Source organism: Podarcis filfolensis, assembly GCF_964270895.1.
Source record: "Podarcis filfolensis genome assembly, chromosome: 5".
NCBI classification, from domain to species: domain Eukaryota; kingdom Metazoa; phylum Chordata; class Lepidosauria; order Squamata; family Lacertidae; genus Podarcis; species Podarcis filfolensis.
This window is the reverse complement of record NC_139608.1, coordinates 68,620,617-68,642,673: the sequence shown is the minus strand read 5'-3', so window position 1 is coordinate 68,642,673 and position 22,057 is coordinate 68,620,617. Positions and strand designations below refer to the sequence as shown.

General features: G+C 45.5%; 1 protein-coding gene across 5 annotated transcripts in view; it reads right to left on the bottom strand.

Annotated features, from left to right (window-relative positions):
- ADAMTS14 (ADAM metallopeptidase with thrombospondin type 1 motif 14) overlaps positions 1 to 22,057 on the bottom strand; it is a 71,830-nt gene that overhangs the window by 7,871 nt on the left and 41,902 nt on the right. For all 5 annotated transcript variants that reach the window (XR_014548140.1, XM_083614067.1, XM_083614065.1 and 2 more), the window contains exons 7-18: positions 17,297 to 17,402; positions 16,320 to 16,463; positions 15,472 to 15,604; positions 14,470 to 14,583; positions 12,044 to 12,192; positions 11,004 to 11,179; positions 8,987 to 9,120; positions 8,070 to 8,193; positions 7,163 to 7,246; positions 3,991 to 4,154; positions 3,274 to 3,439; positions 731 to 863 (exon numbers count right to left, since the gene is read on the bottom strand). Coding sequence is in view for 4 of the 5 variants with exons in the window: in XM_083614067.1 (XP_083470193.1) it covers positions 731 to 863; positions 3,274 to 3,439; positions 3,991 to 4,154; positions 7,163 to 7,246; positions 8,070 to 8,193; positions 8,987 to 9,120; positions 11,004 to 11,179; positions 12,044 to 12,192; positions 14,470 to 14,583; positions 15,472 to 15,604; positions 16,320 to 16,463; positions 17,297 to 17,402 (1,627 nt within the window). In the remaining variant the exon portion in view is untranslated. The remainder of the gene's footprint in view (positions 1 to 730; positions 864 to 3,273; positions 3,440 to 3,990; positions 4,155 to 7,162; positions 7,247 to 8,069; positions 8,194 to 8,986; positions 9,121 to 11,003; positions 11,180 to 12,043; positions 12,193 to 14,469; positions 14,584 to 15,471; positions 15,605 to 16,319; positions 16,464 to 17,296; positions 17,403 to 22,057) is intronic.

Below are 22,057 nucleotides of genomic sequence, written 5' to 3'. Positions count from 1 at the left end.
GATTTCACACGACTGTTATGCAGTGATAGCCACATGGTGGCTTTTTCTTTCAATGTTCATAATAATAACAATTTAATAATTATTTCTTATTTATACCCCGCCCATCCGGCTGGGTTTCCCTAGCAACTCTGGGCGGATCCCAACAGATTAAAAACAGAATAAAAAAAATCAAACATTAAAAACTTCCCTAAACAGGGCTGCCTTCAGATGTCTTCTAAAACTCAGATAGTTGTTTATTTCCTTGACATCTGATGGGAGGGCATTCCAGAGGGCGGGTGCCACCACCGAGAAGGCCCTCTGCCTGGTTCCCTGCAACCTCACTTCTCGCAGCAAGGGAACCGCCAGCAGGCCCTTGGAGGTGGACCTCAGTGTCTGGGCAGAACAATGAGGGTGGAGACGCTACTTCACATATACTGGGCCGAGGCCGTTTAGGGCTTTAAAGGTCAGCACCAACACTTTTAATTGTGCTCAGAAATGTACTGGGAGCCAATGTAGGTCTTTCAGAACTGGTGTTATATGGTCTCGGCAACCACACTCAGTCACCAGTCTAGCTGCCGCATTCTGGATAAATAGAGCGATCTCAATGGTTTTTCACTTACTTGAGATTTTATTACATATGGCTATTTCACAAGACCACAATACCGTGGTAATATTGAGGTGAGTTCTGCACATCAAAAATGGTTGTGTGAATTGGCCCCTGGACCTTTAAGACAATGAAAAAATGACTCACAAAGGCTGCGTGCACTCCTGCATGTTGCATCTCCTACGGATGGGTTTTGGTTTCTTCCCGTTATCGCAGAAGTTCCGGTGCACCATCCGGTTATCGCTCTTCCTCCGGCAACCATACTTGGTATACTGTATTCCTGCAAAACAGCAGAATCAAAACTACAGCTATGAAGGAATCAGCAAGTCTAGGTTGCTCAAGGCACATCCTCCTGACAGGCACTAATGCCTTTGGGGGGGTCCAGAAAATGGCCTGAAGGCACCTGATGTACTCTACAGTGGACGCTCGGGTTGCAAACATGATCCGTGCAGGATGCACGTTCACAACCCGCAGTGTTCGCAAGCCACGTTTGTGCGTCTGCACACGCACAGGTTGCAATTCGGCGCTTCTGCGCATGCACAAAGTGCGATTTAGCACTTCTGCGCATGCGCGACCGCTGAAACCCGGAAGTAACCCATTCTGGTACTTCCAGGTTTCAGCGGTCTGCAACCCGAAAAAACGCAACCTGAAGCATCTGTAACCCGAGGTATGACTGTACTCTTGTCAACTAAGTGGAAAATAGGTCCAGACAATATATGGAGATAGCCTGAGAGTAAAGACACTGAAAAAGTGTCATGATGCAACAAATACGTTAAAAAATAGTGCAAGTGAGATATTTGGAATCCTGGTGTCACAGTGCCCAGCAGGGACAGATAGGCAACTTCCATGCGGCATAAGAAACTACTTTTGGATGAATGCCACCTGATAAAATCACTTCTCTCTTTTCCCGCCTCTGTCTCTGGCTAACACAGGCTCATTGAGGCAACTGAAATTCTCCCCCTTCCCATCCCCATTTTTGTTTCCGCTTTCACACCATGCTCATTTGCATAGTAGGGCACTTCACTGAACAGCCATATTACACAGATAGCACAGCCATACAGAAAACGTGCCCACTGAAAAACGGACTTCAATATACTACAGTATTTGTGTGTGTGACTTCTGCTTCCCATTCACATCTTTGCACCACATGAATGAATGAATGGATACTACACAGCTGCTGCCACCATTAGCTCCTTACTGCTCTGAAGAAGCAAAGGTGCAGGAAGCACTCTGCATTGGAAACGCAGTACAAAACGGACGCTGGGTCTTGGTGTAATCGGCAGCTTCGGTCTTTCAGGCTTGGCTTTCACTTCGTAGGACAGGCCACCAAAGGCAGCCTACTGTGATTGCTTGGCAACCCAAAGGCAGCACAGTGATTACTTGTAAAACACCCTGTCTATGATACAAGGGTCTACAGATTGGAGTACCTTCTCTCAAGTATTTCCATTTGTTTGGACAGATGCAGGCTGCAACCCTCGCCTTGCGCAGGGAATTTCTAGCCTAGCCAGTTTTACTAGCGCAATCCCTCCTTGTAAGGTGCAGAGCTGATCCCTCACCCTGGACTCAAGCACAACTGAACAAGGTCAGAATCCAACAGCTCCACACATGGGTGACTGCTGTGAGTGGGTGGGTGTGGGTGGGGCAATATTTCTGGTGTAATATCTGCTGAGACAAACATAGATAGGGGAGGACCAAGGCAGCTGCTTTGATGTGCTACTCACCTTCCCAGTAAAGAACAACACAGATATCAAACCCTAGTCACCAACACAACTTGGGGTGTGTAGGGTGGACGTCGTCAGCTGCTCCCAGGACATATTCCTGGAAATGCAGTTTATGCCACTCCAATGTTAGCAGGGCAGGCTTGAGTCAGCAAGTTCTGACCTGGCTTTTCAAAACCTGCTTTGTGTATTTAAATGCTCTGAACAGAAGCTTGTGTTGATCTGCTCAATATTTATTATTTCACTTCCTTAAGGGACACTGAGAAGAACTGTGACCCCCATCTAAAGTTTGAATTCACGCTCTCTTAAAAGCAGCTTACGTGCCTCACAAACACAATAATATTAATATTGCCAAGGGTTTTCCTTTTCTCGTATTGGTAACATCAAGAAACCATAGGGAGCAATCCCAGCATATGACTGATGCCAAGATTTAGGAGGTGGGAGCACTTAAATGTGCACCAGGGGATGTCCTGATTTTCCCTGCAGTGCCAGTAACAGTGTGCAAAAAATATTGCTCCTTTTAAAGCAGACTGATTTGGGCTTTGCCTGAAGTGACACTCAACATGCCATTCCTAGACTGGAACCAGAATTTCCACTCGCGTAGACATTCATTTTTAAAGAATTCATGTTCAACACTAAGCAATTGAAATAAACACCTAAATAAAACCTGCCGAAAGCTTGCAACAAAGAAGGCACTCTTATTTTCCCCAAGGTTTCCAAACACAGCTGCTAACAGCTGGTTTTGCACATGCAGGTTCATTACTTGGAGGGACTGACTACAAAATCAAAAGTGATGAATGAAGTACCATAGAGCGAACACCTCAAAAACACTGCTTTTCAAGAGTCGGTTCATGCATGCAGTCCTGGGATAGACATTCATACATGAACCAGACCTCTGCAAGCAAGAACATTCCATACACTGGAAGTGCATCTGAGACACTTAAACCAAGCAATGCAGGGCAGGGAAAATACCTCCTCCACAAGCTTTTGAACACTGAGACCAGCTTTTAAGGGCCCACTCATAGGTGTCCATTTCTTCCAGGAGGACATTGTTGTTTCCGATGACGGGAAGGAGATCTTCGTGGATGATGTACTTGTACATCAAGCTACTCTTGGATTCGTCTTCTTGCGGTATGACCTAGGATGCAGAGAAAGGGGAAGAAAGAGTAATGAGAGACGAAATGCCCTCTCCACTTGTTACACAAGTCTTCACAAATGTATAGTTGTGCACACAGTTCTTCAGTTTTCTGCTGGGTCTACCAGATCCAGGCTCCCAAGGGCTAAAGCCAAACTAAAGTCTTTTATAAGATGCTAAATTTCATAAGGGGAAACATAATAGGGCTATTTTTTCCCTCTGAAACTCCAGCAGAAATTTTTAAAAGGCACAGGTGTGGCCCAGTGAATGGAAAGCGAAGGGGGAAAGGACAGCTGTGTTTCAACCTGAACCTAGCCTCTCTCTCATTCTCATGTGCAAAAGAGGAAAATGCCAACTTTCCTATTTTTTCCATGGATTCTGCAAACAACACTGGTTGTGTGAAGTGCTCTTGAATTAGTTTTATGCATTGAAATAGTTTTGTCTGGTGCAGTTAAGCAAAAGGCTTAAAGGGCAAAAGGAAAGGGGGGGGGGAGAGACTGCACATGTGTTGTTGAGCATACACATGCATGCATCTAGCTCTCTCCAGGACTCACCAGGACGCTGATGGCTTCATGCAGGGGCCCGCTGGTTTTCAAGCTTTCCTTGCCGTTCTCAATGGCGTACTCCCATTCCAAGCCCATCTCCAGGAAAGTGCTGCTCTTGGCACCTTTGCCCTTGGGATTAAGGATGATGTTGCCAGAGGCTTGGTTCTTAACAGCTGTGGGGGAAAGTAGTGCTCAGGGTCATCTCCGCTCATCAACGTCCTTTTACATGCAGTAGAATTTGGGAATTAGGCAATCAAGAGTGTTCAAGCCTTTTCTTTTCCTTTTAGTGTATGTATGGGGGTTTTTGTGTCAGTGGCAGTTGGGTAGGTTCTCTTTCTGTTCCAGGGCAAGAAGCACGACACTTCGTCCCTTCCCAAGGGGATGAAGTTCCCCTGTAGTGTGCATACTTGATTTATGTTTACGTTTTTACTATATTGTGTTTTAATTATGTTATGGAACCATTTGGAGAAAAGCAGGCTATACAATTTACTAATCAATAAAATAATTTGGCATGGATGGCGTTTTTTGAGATGGTTTAAGATAACTTTTAAAATTGGATCCATTTGCTAAATCACACTGAGTGCCTAGGGGCTGAAAAGTCTTCCAAGATTCCGTCCTGCACCAAGAAACAAGCCCCAGGGCGCAGAGAAAGGGAGGCAACTGGGGTAATCATGAACCAAGCTTTGTTCCCATTCCAGTGGTGTCCCTGGCTCTACGGTTCTATGATTCTACAACTCTCCTGTTTGCTGCTATGGAGGGAGGAGGAGTGCTGTGCTTGGGATACTGACGCAATGAAAGCAAAACCTGCTGCTGAACACATATGCATACATACAGACATGCAAAACACCCACACACAAGCCAAGACCTCTTGCAATATAAAGGCTCTCCTTCTGCACACTTCCTCATCCATCAGTATGACGGACATTTTGCTGCAATGTAAAAACAGTACTCTTTAAAGCTAGACCTTCTGCAATACATTTGCCTCTCTTCTTGGGCAAAGGTAGAAAATAAAACCCCAATCTATCTCCCCTCCGTCTTCTTTATTGTTCATTTTCATTTTGCTCGGCTGGTTTGTCATCAGCTGGCACACTTAAATCATGCCTGGCATTCCAAGTCGTCCTCTGAATTAGCAGAGCTTGTAAACAGAAAGGGGGGGGGGGGATACACTCTCTCTTCCCCTTCCTCTCCCCCTATGAGCACGAGAGATTTGGCTTCTAGTCTGGACCTCTCCAAGTTTGTACAGTGCATAGAGGAGCATTGTGTGAGCAGCAATAAAGGATCACAGCCAATTCCACCAGAAGTCTCACAGATTTTACAGACAGCAGGACGTGAGCTGCAGACAGACGCACAAGAGGGAGGGAAACCACTGCTTCACATTATCTACCAATTGATCAATTCCTGCCACCCATACTTCCTTGCATCATCATCATCATCATCATCATAATATCACGTTACTAAGCACATTGGTGGAATGCAATTTAAAATGTGTACTGTGATGCCGCAAAGTGTTAGAAAAGCTGTCAGGTTCAGATGGGCTAATAAGGGGCTTAATAGTTGTGTAATGATGATGCTGAAAGAACAGAGGGAAACAGGGGAGAAAGGTGAAGGACAAGATAAACGAAGATAAATATGGGGGAATCTGTTTTAGTTTAGTTTCAGACCAGGGTATGGACTAGCCTGCCGTTTACTCCAGATTAAGCGCTTATCATGTGCAGTAATTTGTGAAACAGCCCTTCAAAACCCTTATATCTGACGGTGGGTATTATGTCAATTGATCCGGAATAGGCTTACTTTGTAAAGTTTTGCACCTCAATATTTTGAGTTCGGTGAAGAATTGTTTGTTAGGAGATACTCCCATGTAGTCCTTTTCTCAGAGTACACAACATATACAAACACACAAACCAAGCCTGTGATGCTTATTTACACAATGACCGCTCCCCGCTTAAAACGGGGGGCGCCCTTTGCGTGGGCGCGTGCAGCCCCTAGATCTGGAGCGGCTCCAACAGCATAGGCTTGGCTTTGCCTTCCCTCAGGTGGGATACCTGGAGGTCTCCGCCTACCTCAGTCAGTTGTCCAATCCCACCTGGGGGAAGCGTTGCCAAGGAGACCAGGCCAGGTATGGGAGGGATTACCTGCCCACACAATAGAGGGAGGATCTTACCTGGGAATCCTCACTTGGCTCCAGAGCTTCTCCCACCCTACCCACCCTCAGTTAATGTCTTATTTTGCAGGTTAACTTTTCTTCACAGGTTTTGCAGGTTAACTTTTCTTCACAGGTATGCGGGCGCTGCTACGTTAAGGTCGCTGTTAAAGGGCCGGAAAGGAATTTCCCTGCATTGGCAGGTTTCGCCTTTCCCGTAGCAAAACGTCACAACTTTGGCGGTATCAGGCCTTGGGCGGAATCCTTTTGTCCATCTTCCTCTTTGCGGCGGCGATACCAGGGTTCCCCGTTAAAGGGGTTTTCTGAAGGGAGGCTTTGACCGTACGCCGAAAGGTCGTCATTGCTCTCCCCTGCGGCGGCGGCGTTACGGGGGCGGCTATCTCTGCTTGAACATATGTTCTCCAGAGCCGGCCCATCCCCCCCCCCCACACACTGGATAACCCTGATGCTCCCTAGGTCCCCGGCTGGGGACTGGGGAGGGATAACGCCCAATGCCTGAGCCAAGGTCTACCCACATTTGAAATTTAATAAAGTTGTGGCCAATTTAATCCCATAGCACATTGTCTTGAGTCGTTATTCCACATGACGGGGGGACCGCGCGGGATCTGGGGACTCCGCCTGTCCACGCAATATATATATACACACAATGATTAATGAAGCTGGCACAGGACAAGAAAGAAGAAAAACAACTTTATAAATACTAATGTGCATCTGACATGTGGTGTTAGCAATTTGTGGCCTAATATCCAAAGTTAGCTCGCTGGGGATGGGGATGGGGGGTAGTGAGATCCAGCCAAAATTTAAAACCCCACTTATTTCATTGAGAAAGTTAAACATCTTTAGTTTGTTTCCTCCCATTCAGATGAGCAAGGCTTTAAAGTGATTTAATGCTGACTGGACTGAACCCTGCAAATGTCTTTAACAAGCTCTTCTTGAGAACTAAACTGTTAAAAAGACCTTTGTATAAAGAGTGTCAGGCAAAATAGACCCTGTCTACCTAAACCCATTTTCGGTTCTTACCAATTGTATGGGTTGCTGGCTCCATCTCTTCAATCTGCACATGCCTGGCGCCGGCTGGAATCTCAAACATTTTCAAAGCACCCACTGAAAATCGTGAAGAAAAGAAACCATTCTTAAATTGGGTAGAGCTACAGTCAGAGATAAGTTCCACGAAACATTCGCTTTTAGACTCTCTGAAGCTGCAGGAAATAACAGGCTTTGAAAAAACACACACAAGTATTTTTCTCTTTTGACTTTTGCTACAGCTATGTTTATTTAAGTATGTGTTTGACACCCTAGGGACACCTCCGGCACAAAACCACATTGAAAGTCAATGGAGATGTCCCCCATGGACTGAGTAATCCAATCCAGTTCTGCGGATCTTGATTACAGGAAGCCAATTATATCATTTTTTTGAATAAGGAAATTTGTACTTGTGTATAAGAAACGCACACACACCAGAATATGCCCAGATGGAGAGCATAAACAGGAAATTTCAACCCATGTAGCTTTCAAATGACATTGGAGAATATACACAAAATTAGAGAACAAACAGGATGTTCTGCACATTGCCTGGTCAATATATACAAATGGATGGAATCCCTCGGATGAGTTCATATCCTCAGTCACCCAGAGACTATGGCTACTGGGAAAGCAACATACAGAAATTCCCTGCGTGTTCATTGGTGCACACTCTGCATGTCGTCATACAGATACACTCCATCATCGGTGTTTATCACACTAGATTCAGCTCACATTAACTCCAATATAAATAGTTTTCCCCTCCAATAATAGAGGGCTGCTGCTAATTCTGGCAGCCTATATAGCTTGCAAGGAAAATTTTAAAAGACACTCTATCTTAGAAGCACTCTAAGTCCTCCCCCCCCCCCCCCCCGCCTTTGAGAGAAGTTTGTCTTCGTACTCTCACCTGCCTGCTTTGGGGATTTGACCAAAGTCCCCTTCACCGTCCGGCAGTGGGAATTGTCACCCCCACAAACACCACATTTGTCGTCCTGTTTGAGGGAGCCGATTTCTTTGTCGCACCCAACATGCTGTCATAAGTAGAAGAAAAGCACAAACACAGAGAAAATATATACACAGATAGAGTTTTGCTTCAGATTAGATAGATAGAGTCTATGTATCACCAGTATCATTAAAACAAAGTTATGATCCCAAGTGTTTTTAGAAAATGTTGGGTGCGGGTGTGTGAGTGTAATGGTATTCAGATTGCGTTGGATCTTGCAACACCACACTCAACCAAAATCTTCCTATTATCCTGGAAGCAATCAGCATCGTCCAGTGTTTTATTCTATATCTAGCAAGCTGAGCTTCGGCGACTGAACAGCGTGCTATAAATACTGAAATAGTAAGCCAGAGGATTTATTGCAATCACCACAATTACAGCCCTGTGTGTGGTGCGAATGAATAGCAGCAACACACAAAAAGCCAGTGCGGTTGTCTGGTGAGGAGTTCTGGGTTTGTGGGAGCAAAGTTCAAGCCACTTGCTCAGTTACGAACTTGCTGGGTGGCCTCAAGCAAGTACGATCTCTCGTGGATTGCTTCCCCGTCTGCAAAATGGCAAGGCACAGGCCTGCTTTGCAAGGCTGTAGGAATAAAGAAGGATGGATGAGATCCTATGCCCATGTACTTAGAAGCAAACTCCCTACACATCCACTGGACTACTCTCTAAATGAATGCATTGAAAAAGGGTGTGTGCAAAATTCAAATACACACCCAGGGTGGGGATATTCCCTTCCATGCAACCTAAATAACAGTGTCCTCTGCTCTTCCTTTTGACACAAAACGTATAGGAAAACAGATGTACCAGCAAGTTCAATTACGTACCACACATTCTCCCCTCACGCAGACACTGTATGGGTCTCTATAGCTGCACCTTGTACCATCATGAACAACTTGATTCATGAAGACCACGTCTCCAGTTTCCTCAGACTGGCAAATCAGCTCACACTTCTGGGCATCTGCGGTAAAACAAACACACAGAGGCATTTGGTACTATGTGTGAGGATTTCAGACAAAAGTGAAACAACAGTATTTGGAGGGCTGATCCAATGTTCTCAGAAGAGATTTGTTTTTTTATTTTTCTCACCCTCCTAGAAAATGGAGAATTTGCAGAATTTTTCTCTGGATATTCTCCACCATTTCCCCCATACCAGAATAAGGCTGGGTCCAGACCTTGTGGAGGATGCAAAATGGCACCCAGGCTACACACGCAGTTGCTGCCATTGTCACTTGCAACAGTGGCAAAACACACACAGCACCCTTCGCTTCAGGGAGTGGAGGGAGATAAAATCTGCTGCCACCACTGTCAATGGTGAGCCTCCCTCCTCCCCCCAAAAAAACTGCTGGAGGGGGGTGGTGTGAGCTGGAGTTCAACACCATCTGCATAGCACCACATTAACTACTCTTGAGTTGAAGTCCACCTTGCCTTCTGCTCCTGGAAAGCGTTTATTCCACCCATCCAAATGGGATTCAAGTGCCTCTTGAAGCCCAACATTCTGTAGTACCATATGCGAACTTTCTTGCTCTGTACTGGTCAAACATCCCTATCCCAAATGTTTTCCCGTAGGGCATCCAAATCAGGAGGTCACAGAACACATGTGTACCATATTTTAGCCTGTGAAAGAGCTTAGCAGGTTTGGGGTACATTTCATATCCTCCATTTTGAAACAGATTTTAAGACTTTTCTTGATACACATATAGGAGGACCTTGGCTCTGGCTTAAAGAGTAAAAAGGTAAAGGGACCCCTGACCATTAGGTCCAGTCGTGGACGACTTTGGGGTTGCGGTGCTCATCTTGCTTTATTGGCCGAGGGAGCCGGCCGCTTCTGGTGAACCAGAGCAGCACATGGAAACACCATTTACCTTCCCGCTGGAGCGGTACCTATTTATCTGCTTGCACTTTGACGTGCTTTCGAACTGCTAGGTTAGCAGGAGAAGGGACGGCTTAAAGAGTACCTCACGCTGAATCATTGTTTAGCATAACATGCACAAGCAAGAACAAGCCTTGGGTCCACATGCTGCCCATTGCCTATTGGCCAAGAGGAAGAATCCAAAAGCTTTTGTGTTGATTTCCCCTTAACCATGAAATGTGCTGCGTTGCCCAATGGTGGTGAACAACCCCAACTACGGTTAACTTCAAAAGCCAACATCAAACTGTGGAGCTTGTAAAACTAACAGCAAAAATAAGAAACCAAAATGACAGACTATTCGCGGAAGAATGGAAGCCCTTTTTGGGCCAGCTGAAAGAATATTATAATCAGGTGAAATCATATTTAGAATTTGAAATATGAGAATCAGTAGAAGATTGAGAACATATGAAATAGAAGAAAATGTCTTAGGTGAAATGTTTATTAGAATGCAGTATGTAAATGGGATGGAATTAAGAACAGCATGGAGGGAAAGGTAGGAAGCCAAAGTTTAAAGAGAAACGTATAACAAATTTGAAATCTGGATTATATATGTCAAGATTCTGAAGTTTAATAAAAACTTGACTATGAAAATTGGGGGGGGGGGGCAGGAGGCAACATCAAACTGTGGTTCCTGAAGCTGGCTTGCTGAAGCTAACCATAGTTTGCAATAACCACAGTTCCAGGTTCAAATGACATGGTAAACTGTAGCCAACTAAAAGCAGAAGCTTTCAAACTGCTCCTCTCAGCCACTTGGGAGGATAGGGAGCACATAAAGCGGAGGCGCCTGCACATGAATCACATCTAAAATGTTCAGCTAGTGTGGAAACAACAGTGATGATAAGAGTGAGTCCATCTCTCTCCTAGCGTATGAAGTCAGGCCAGTTCGGTAAGCTCTCGATTCAGGGTGGGTCAGCAGTTTCCCAATGCCTTACCATCATGGTGTTCATAGGGAAGCCAAGTGTGCTTGGAGTTCTGGTGGGTGTAATAAGAGTTCCTCTTGGAGCACTGCTGGGCACGGAAATCCTCATAGGGACCACGGCACTCTTCTGTATTGCAGACTTGGTACTCATACGTGGCACCTGGGCAATGGCGCCCTCCGTAGGCTGGGCTGGAAAATAAGCAAGCTGCTGTTTAGGGAGCCCTGCATTCTTATCACCCAAAAAACCTTAAAGAGAAATTGCATTCACTTCCATGCTTTCTAATTTAGCTAATTTCTTTTCTTTGAACCAACATTTTTGCATCAGAAGCTCGGGCAAACCCAAGGGAGCGTCTCCACCCACATCGTTCAGCCCAGACACTGAGGTCCTGAGCTGAGGGCCTTCTGGCAGTTCCCTTGCTACGAGAAGTGAGGTTGCAGGGAACCAGGCAGAGGGCCTTCTCAGTGGTGGCATCCGCCCTGTGGAACGCCCTCCCATCAGATGTCAAGGAAACAAACAACTATCAGACTTTTAGAAGACATTGGAAGGCAGTCCTGTTTAGGGAAGTTTTTAATGTCTGATTCTATTTTTAATATTCTGTTGGGAGCCACCCAAAGTAGCTGGGGAAACCCAGCCAGATGGGCAGGGTATAAATAATAGATGATGATGATGATGATTGGTAAAACAGAGTGCAATCCCTGAAAACTGCCAGAATCTCAGTCCAACTGAGCAATGCATTGAGTTTTAAATATAGAAACATGCATATGAGATAGCTCATATCTGTGGCATAAAATGGTAAACCCAACAACTGAAATATCGCTCAAGGATACAGATCACATGTTTCAGTTGTTACTAGATGAATTTCTGCTTTGTTTTATTGCAATTCATTTATGACTTGTTCTACTGTTCCTTCACTTACGATTTCCCACAAACTCTCCTCCTGCCTTTTTTGTTTTTCAGTGACCCAGATGCATTAGAAGGAAGAGAGGCCCCTTCTGTCCCCTGCCAGATGCGATTTCCCAAAATGACGCTCCTAGCGGAAGGGCCAAACTTACGGTGGGTTGTTGCAGTTCCTGCTGCGGGAGCGCACCCCACCCCCACAAGTCCTGGAGCAGGAACCAAATTTGGACCAGGAACTCCAGCTGCCATCCTGGCTGTACGGTTGTTCTGAAGTCTTCCAGATGCAGTGACCCTTGAAACACCACTGGAACAGGAGAAGAAACAGGGGTTACCTGAACACCTGCCTCTTCATTACTGTCCAGTGTTAGTGAGGAGATCAGTTCTACAGCCACAGAAGCACCCGGCTTTACAATAGGGTTCGGAATCTGTTTCTCCCACTCTCATTGGTCAGGCGGACAGTGACGGCTGTGAAGTCACGAAACCTTAAAGTAATAAAGAAAGGTCTCAGGGGGCCTGGGTGGCACAGTGTATTCATGAAAAAAAGCCTGTCACCTCTGCAGCACCAAGCTAATCCCCTGGCACAGATTGAAATCTGAAACCACACTGAGGTCGGCGTTCCTGTCCTTGCCCTTGATTTTTCCACATCAGAACTTTGCAGTATTTACACTGGAACAGCTCAAAAGACCGGAATGGGAAGGGATGGAATGAACCTCCTGTTTTCCATGACTGCACTTGAACACAAAGCGCAAACACCCAATGCTTGTTGCTAAAAATGCAGTGGCCATACACCAGGGAGCCGCTGGTAGTGAGGATTTCCTGATGTGCAGCTCTGAGTATTTAAGGATGCACAGCTAACCATCGTACTCTACTGTGGAGACCACCAGAGTAAGGCCAGCACAGCCTTGGCAAACACAAGCTACCAAGTGGAGCAATGCAGACCTAAGTAGCAGTCGGCGTGGACCAAGTTCCAGTACCCTTCGACGTATGCATTTATTCTTTATTTAAATTTAGGAGTTTGCTTTTCCACCAAACGATGCTCAAAGCAGCTTACAACAGAATTAAAGCAAGAATCATGAAACTTATAAAATAGCTTGATTTTTAACAGTCTCGTTTTAAAGCCAGCAGTTGACAGCACTGAAAGATAACAGAACCAGATTTAGAAACATGTGGGCAGGCAGAACAAATGCTTCTTCACACTAGGTGTCAAATTACTGCAACGGGACGTGTCTGGGTGGGCTCACCTGGGGAGGGAGTTTCATGATCCAAGAGCCATCACTGTTAAAAGGTTGCTTTCTGGTGGCATTTAACTTTATGCCCAATGTTGGTGGACTCAAGAGCATCCTCTCTTTTAGAGATCTCAACTAGTCTCTGTGTTGCGGAGGGCGGGGTATTCCCTGAGACAGCAGTAACCAACATGGGGCCCTCCAGACACTGTGAGACTGCAACTCTCATCAGCCACAGCCAGCATGCCCAATAGTCTGGGATTATGGGAACTGCAGTCCAGCAATATCTGGAGTGCGCAACATCGGCTACCCCTGCTCTAGATTATTTCTGAGATGGTCATGATATGGCTTTGGCAGCACCAAGAATTTAGCCTGTAAATAAACTAGCAACAGCAGTTGCTGGTGCTTCCAGGAGCTAGCTCCTGACAAAAGTCTTGCTGCTGTGTTCTGGGCTGTCTTTTTCTCGGGAGCAAAGATGACAGAAAGAGCGGCAACACAGTCTGCATGGAAACAACCACATCAGCATAACAGAAGTGAAGTACTTTTCTGCTAAGTTAACGTGGGAATAAATGAGCGGCATGTAGGTACAAACATAATGGTTTTCACAGTGGAGGATGGAGAGGTGAAAGATTCCTGTTCAATGCCTCCATTCACCTTTTTCTAGAAGTCCATGGTAAAAAGGTAAAGGTAAAGGACCCCTGACAGTTAAGTCCAGTCACAAACGACTCTGGGATTGTGGCGCTCATCTCGCTTTACTGGCCGAGGGAGCCGGCGTACAGCTTCCAGGTCATGTGGCCAGCATGACTAAGCCGCTTCTGGCGAAACCAGAGCAGCACACAGAAATGCCGTTTACCTTCCCACCAGAGTGGTACTTATTTATCTACTTGCGCTTTGACCTGCATTCGAACTGCTAGGTTGGCAGGAGCTGGGACCAAACAATGGGCACTCACCCCGTCTTGGGGATTCGAACCACCGACCTTTCAATCGGCAAGCCCTAGGGCTCTGTGGTTTAGACCACAGCGCCACCCATGTCCCTTCAGGTATATGGTACTTTTGTACTAATCTTAGGAAGCTATTCTCCAAGGTGCAGAACATTACCGGCATCTCAGGCTTGGTTGTTGTTTTCAACCACTGCCAATTTTGGAAAAAGGTGTGGACATACACAAAGCATTTTAATGTTCTAGACTGCATAATGATGCCCAAAGAGATACACACAATCCCTACATATTCCTATAACAAGGCATGGTCTGGGTGCCCACATGCATTGTGCAAAAGGGTTTGGGCAGGGGTGGAACACACCAGCCTTCTGCCAAGGATGAAACCGTCCAATATCAGATTCAACAGCATGGCATGGGTACCTTGCCTGATGCACACTCAGTTCCATCTAAGGGAGGTCCTTTCTTTGTCTTACAGAAGTAGGGGTTGTCAGGATGGCTGCACCACAGTTGTTTGCATGGGTCAAAGGTTCTGAACTGTGAAGAAGGAAAATACAATGCAGACAAAGAAAGGACTCACTTTGTACATTTAATCCAACAGGAAGTGAAAGTAGCTTGTTCCCACCAATACTTCAGCTTATGATCTAGTGAGGATCGTGTATTATCGTATTATAACACCCAGAGAACCATCTATTTAAATGAGGAAACTTTGAGGTTAGGGTGCCACTTTTTGCACTGCCCCTACTGAAAATACGGATCGTAAGGCAAGTGAAGTTTTCCCCCCTCATCACATTATTCTTTTACACAAGGAAAAGCTTCACCTGCTAAATTATGTATGTCAAAGTACTTTCAAAACCACATTAAAAAGGCTGGATTTTCTCCATTTTTGAAGGAATCCAAGCCTACATGGGTCTAAGAGACACACACACACACCCTTTATTTTATTTTATTTCAAATATTTTTATGCCACCCTGCTAGATTTCAGGACAGTTTTCAACAGCACCAGCTGTGCTGACACCATTACCGTGAGTGCAGAGACTGCTCCTGCTTCACTCCTTCCTAGCAGAAGGAGCAACAAATGACAATCTCTGGCTTAGCTTTATGTCCAAACAACTTTCAATGAGAATCCAAGGTTTTATTCTTGGCTTACCAATCGTGGTCTGTTTGGAGGCTAATGCTACTAAGCCAGAGGTCGCAGAGTGTTGCTTCTTCTCTTGTTAGGGGAGAAGTGAAGCTGGGGCAAAACATGGTAAACCATGAACTATGATTTATTTATCACAGGGGTGGCCTAACCCTTTATTCACCCAAGGCCAACTTTCCAGGGGCAGCCCAAAAGCGGGTATGTGGGACATCCCTTTCATTTACACAAGAGCAGGACGGGGAAAGTAGCAGCAGACCCCCTACCAACAGGGTTCCTATACTCACAGCTGTGCATGTTTTGTAGCCCACACCAAAGTCGAAGCGGCATTGCTCATCCATGGAGTAATTGATTCCTGGCAGCTCTGGCAACTTAGGCCAGTTGTGCTCAAAAGGGTCGTCCAAGAGGCAGTCGTAAGAACTGCAACGCAAGACAATAAAGAAAGCATGCTCAAAATTATTAGGTTCCTTGCCACTTTAGCATTTTTCTTCAGATACCCCACAGGTCCTTGTTCTCCTAAACAGCTGGGCATTCTAGATTGGATTTCACCGTTTTAATTCAACACGGAATTACCGTATTTTTCGTCCCATAGGACGCACCTAATTTTTTGGGGGGGAAATAAAGGAAAATAATTTTTCCTTTATTTCCCCCCCCCAAAACCAGGTCGAGGAACAGCGGGATGGCGGCGCTGCGCCTCCCCGCTGTCCCCCGAGCTTGTGGGGCTGGCCAATGTCTGCCCGGCGCGCGGGGCGCTCTGCTTCAGGGCACCCTGCGCGCCGGGCAGCAGGCTGCTATCCGCAGCGTGGGGAGCCCCACGGGAACTCCCGCAGGCTCCCCAGGCTTGCTGATAGCTTCCTGAAGCCTGGAGAGCGAGAGGGGTCGGTCCGCACCGAGCCCTCTCGCTCTCCACACTTCAGCGAAAGCCTGCATTCGCCCCATAGGACGCACACACATTTCCCCTTCTTTTTTGGAGGGGAAAAGGTGCGTCCTATAGGGCGAAAAATACGGAATCAATATCTATTCATTCAGTGTGCATCCCTCCTCACCCATTCATTCTCTCCATAGAATACAAAAACAAAATTTCAGAATAGCTTAAGAGCCCATGACGACAACAACAACAACAGCGTAGACCTACTGTATGTATCGGTTCAGCTCTTGCTTGCTGCATCGCGACCAGTGGTAACGGTGGAATGCAGCTTGCACCAGTGGCGCCATTATGCTTCCCATGCTGGTTTCATCGGCACATCGGTTACCTTGGCCGTCGTGTTCCATACCTAACCTGTTTAAAAAGTCTGTAAGTGGTGTTCCCAAGCACTAAGGTATATGAAACAGTGAACAATGGAACAGCAGAAGTTTGAATGCCACTGCTTCAGTTCCTATTTGTTTATTTGCCACATGTACAAAACTGACGTTAAAGCAATCGTAACTATGTTTAAACTGCTCCGACTTACCACTTCCAACCCACCCCTCTTCCCTTGCTCCCATGGCTAGAAACAGACCTGGTGGGAGCCAGTGTCCCTCATCAAAGTGACCCACACCTTTCTAGGTCACAGAAATTAAATAACAACATGGGAGCACCTCACTCAACACCATGTTTGCAGTAGCCCAAATATATGCGCTGAACTGGACTTGTGACCAGAATTTGCAGAAGTCCATAGAGAGACCTTCTGACCATATGCTGGATGGCATCTCATGAGTTCTCTCTGTGATTACCCTTACGGGAATGAGTTCCACAAGGGCCTATCAGGTTCCACAGCTGAGTCATCAGCCATCAGTGTCAGTGGCATTAGAAGCTATTGAATGGTCTCCGGGGATCCGGAGTGTACCATTTCCCTTACCTTGCCAGCAATTGGCTGGCCCAGGCCCAGGCTATCTAATGTCCTCTAACGAGGCTGCAGGATGACGAGTACTTCCACAACCTTACCCAAAAAGGGAAGGTCGAAAGACTCGTCGGTGAATCAACATCAAAAGATGTGGGGGATGTTTCTGCCCAGAGCATGGCATTAAAATTTCTCATTAAGCCAGCAAACTTTTAAGAGCAGTTGAAACAAAGGGCACCCAAGCATCAATCACTGCAGAGATACCAGTGAGAAACCTGCCCCAACGACTTACACATGTCCAGTCTCATGAGCGACCACGAATGCCGACGAGAAGCCATCTTCGTGATTGAGGGTGCAACTGCGCAGAGGGTGACACATGCCTGTGACAGGAGCATATCCTGGAACAAAGCAGAGGAATAAGGGAGAGAAAACGAACCAAGGCAGGGATGGGGGACACATAGGAAAGGGGGGGGAATCAAGTACTAGAGCTGTTTCCATCAAATTTCACACCCAGCTCTCTCTGGAGGGAGGTGAGCTTCACCGGGAATGCAAATGAATCATTTTAGGATGTTCTGCCACTCATATCTCATGAAAGCATATATGCTTGGAAGGTCCTAAAATCAAAAATCGTTGTTTTTTAAAAAATGTTTAAATTTTTTATTTTTTACCAACAACCAAAACACAAACAGTGAAACCCCCCAGGCGGCTGATACACTGGGTATACATAATCATTAATAACAAATTCAAATTGACCACATGTACAATTTTATATACGTTAACACTCCTCCATCCATGAGGTTTATTTAACTTTTAACATTTTAATTGCCCCAAATTGTTCAAACCTACGCAAATAATCCAATATCTTCTCAAACCAATCCTCCTCTTTCTCACTAACCTTAAACCCTTTCATTCTGTGTATGTTCACAGTTAGATATTCTAAAATTAAAATATTATTCAGTTTTTTCCTCCACTGGTTCACCCCTAGCTCTTCTGAATTTTTCCAATTACTCGCTATAACCTGTCTGGCTGCAGTTACCATCAATTTTACCCATTTACATTCCTCTTTTGTTTTTAACTCGGTGCTACTTAGACTTATAAGAACCATTAGTTTAGATATTCCCACCATCCTACCCACAGCTCCCGATATTTCTATACCAATCTATACCAAAATTCATTAACTAACACAAAAATTGTTTTAAATCTCAGCACACACACATACAGTAATTTACCCACCACCACATACATTCCCGATCGGCATTGTGGCAATGACACAGCAGGGAAAGCATTCAGACAAACTAACAGAAACTAAATGCCAAGGCAAATGCAGCCCCCTAAGGATGTACTGTGGGGGCCTTCCCTGTGCTTGACAATGCCTGTTTCTGCAGCCTGAGGCAGGTAGCAAAAGCAGGACATTGGTTGACTCTCTGATGGGCCACTTTAAATGTATGACCATGAGCTGCCTTTGGTTTGACGAGCCACAAGTTGGGCAGGCTTGCAATGGGGACTATTAGCAAGCAGCAGTCTCGGAGGTAAAGTGATATGCACCTCGTAGCCGTACGACGATTCTGTGGATCTTTAGGCTTGTACACCAGCCATCCCTGAAATAGGCTAATGGGAAATAGGGTCAAACTCTCAATAGATCTGTCATCAAATGCCATAAGGTCCAGTTCCTGGCATTTAACACCTAGTGACTGGTTAGATCGGAGTGGTGAGGGCTGCGATTCTCCTCCTGGCTGTTGCTGGGTTTCAAACTCCTCTCACAGCCCCAGTCAACATGCCCAATGATCAGGCCAGCAGCAGATGGGGAGCCACAGGTTCTCTGTCTCTGGCTTAGATGTTTATTGTGCAGTGCATTATTTGTATATGGCATGGCATGCAGTGGTGCTGCTAAGTTTATCTGTTCATTAAAAAAAAAATAGCTATAAAAATTATGCCCTCGATGCAGATTTTTCTCCATTTAGATACTTTTGAGATGTTGAATACAGGCATTTAATTCTCTTTCCCACAGCTCTTTATGTGACTGGCTCCATCCCAAACAACAATCTTGCAAATGCCTCGGACAGGTAGATTTTGGGGCTCTGGTGTTTTGTTTTGTTTTGTTTTGTTTAAGAATAGATCCCACAATCCTGAAATTTGCTGGCCCCTGAGAAAAATGGTTCGACCCTCATTTAGTGACGTTACAGCTTCTCTCAAGAGGCAACAGCTACATTCACAGAATCTGTGCTTTTTTTTAAAAAAAAAAAACTTATCAGTGACAAGTCATTATCCTCTTATTCTGCACTGGATCACATAGTCAAGAGACAGGAAAAACTCAACAGAAATGCCGGCTGTTCTACGGCACAAAGAGGGTGAAATAAACACTACCAAGGAAGAAGCAGAAACCAAAAAGACTTTGCCACATACCTCAGCTGGCCAAGTGTTTGGAGAGCAGCCAGCAGGGTACAGACTTCATTTCCAGTGAAGTCATCTCGGCTTCTATTGCCAAGGACTGAATTTAACATATCTCTCTGTGTGTGTGACACTTTACATTCCTCACTCTTTCCATGGCTTAATGGCAATGCTCCTTGACCAATCAGATTGTGCTTTCAGGTAGCACCGCCATTCACTTTTGCCCTGTTTCCTTCTGGAGGCAGGAGGAGAATTTATACCTTTTTTCCTGCCCAACCCCGTGTCAAGTGGGCTATTATCCCCACAAATGGATTCAACGCAGAATGAAGACAAAAGGAATAGCACTGGCACAATGCAGAGCATTGATATGATCCAATTATAACATTTAGCAACGCTGGTCAAGCATGAGACTCTTAAATCTCAGGGTTGTGGGGTTGATCCTCAAGCTGGGCAAAAAGTTTCCTGCACTGCAGGGGGCTGGACTAGATGACCCATGGGGTTCCTTCCAACGCTACAGTTATAATATTCGATGAGCCTATGATTTCCACTGTGGCATGCAAAAAACAACACAAAACCAACACAAAACGCTTCCACAGGGTGGCTGTTATCGAACTACTTTTGCCATAGAAACTTCACATAAACAGCTATGGGGCAGGGGGCAGAAATGTCTCTTTCCCATGATTTTTTTTTAAAAAACCTACCACACACAACCCCGAGCACTACTTTCTGCACAAACAGAGGCCTCAGCATTTTAAAGCAGGCATGCTTGCCAAATGGAACTGGAAAGTCAGGGACCCCTGCCAAAGTCATGAATGGCCACCTTTGTAACTTTGATCTTTCATTTACAATGCACTGCATAGCTATTAGGTTTAAAGGCCCAGAGCAGCTTCCATTAAAGCAAATGGTTTTAGCAGGATCAACGTTAGACCCCTTTTGAGAAGGCGGGCCACCAGCGTGCGCACTTTAATTACCGTTTCAGTTTTGCTGACTACCTCTCTTGGCTCGTATCCCTGTGCTGAGCCGAAACATTATGGAGTTGCTGCGTCCACCCCCCGTCCACCCCACCCCCAAGGAGCTTGAGACTTGCCCTGACCTCAGTGCGCTGGGCGAGATCTTCCCATGGTGTTCATTCCAGAGATACCCAGTGGAAGCAGAAGAATTAAAATGAATGGATGAGGCATTGGGCTTTATAAGCGCAAATGTGACCGTGCTGAAATGTATTTATAAACTAAACGGTTGGGTGGAACTGTACTAAGGGTAATAAAACGAGAGGAAAATATAAGAGGAAAATATAAGTCACACTCTCATTTAAGAATCCCTCACACTCTCCATCACAACAATAGCTGTCATGCTTAGGAAAGCGTTTTATTGAAAACCACGTACACCCCCTGGGCTTTCTCACCCAAAAGCATGTCCTACCATATTGCCCCAAATAGCTCTAACTCCCCCCCCCCCTTTAGACAGAAGTGAATGAAGCCTGTCAGATTACAGACCAATTAGTCTAGGTTTATTTGCCTTTTTAAGGGACGCAGGTGGTGCTGTGGGTTAAACCACAGAGCCTAGGGCTTGCCGATCAGAAAGTCGGCAGTTCGAATCCCCGCGACGGGGTGAGCTCCTGTTGCTCAGTCCCTGCTCCTGCCAACCTAGACGTTCGAAAGCACCTCAAAGTGCAAGTAGATCAATAGGTACCGCTCTGGCGGGAAGGTAAACAGTGTTTCCGTGTGCTGCTCTGGATCGCCAGAAGCGGCTTAGTCATGCTGGCCACATGGCCCAGAAGCTGTACGCTGGCTCCCTCGGCCAGTAAAGCGAGATGAGCGCCGCAACCCCAGAGTTGGCCACGACTGGACCTAATGGTCAGGGGTCCCTTTACCTTTACTATTTGCCTTTTAAGCTGATTGGCGAGGGAGAACTAAACAGGGTTCACTACCCTCTCTGCAATTTGGCAGGCAACTATTTTATTATGAAAGCAGAAGTAGCCCTAGGAAAGCAACTTGCAAAATATCCCAAAAACCTGTGTGGGAGATGTACAGGAGGAGTGAGGAGGTATGCTTCAGCTTTGGCTATCCTGCACTGAACACAGGGTTGCACTTTGTGACTTTTAAGGTCCCTTTCAGCCCTATAATTCTATGTGGATGGTATTGGTTGCCAGTTGGGTACTTCTGACATGGAACAGTAGTTTCAATCGCACAGGTCTGACATTACAACAACCTGGACACAGAACTCCAAGGTCACTTCCACTGCAAATAAGGATTTGAAATGAAGTGCATCTAAAGGATCATTTTCTAATCACTATTCAGTTATATTTCATGATGACGAAACATAGACCTGCCTTCATATAAATTTGGAGGGGAAGATGTAACACTGTAGAATTTATTTTTTAAAACGTTCGCATTCGTGAATTCTGCTTATAACACTTGAAAGGCAACCGTTGGTTGTTGAAAATTATTTTGTCGAAATGGTTTTTACAATCTGAGCATAACTCGATTCATTAATTTCATCATTCTAATATTTTGGAGTTCACTCATGCTAAATGTTAATGAACATGAAGATAAAGACTGCAACGGACACAGTGAATTAATTGCAATTTGCTCTATTTCTAAAAGTCTATTTCTCAAACAACCATCAGAACTGGAGCCATCTGAATTTAATAGTCTTCCTGGAATAA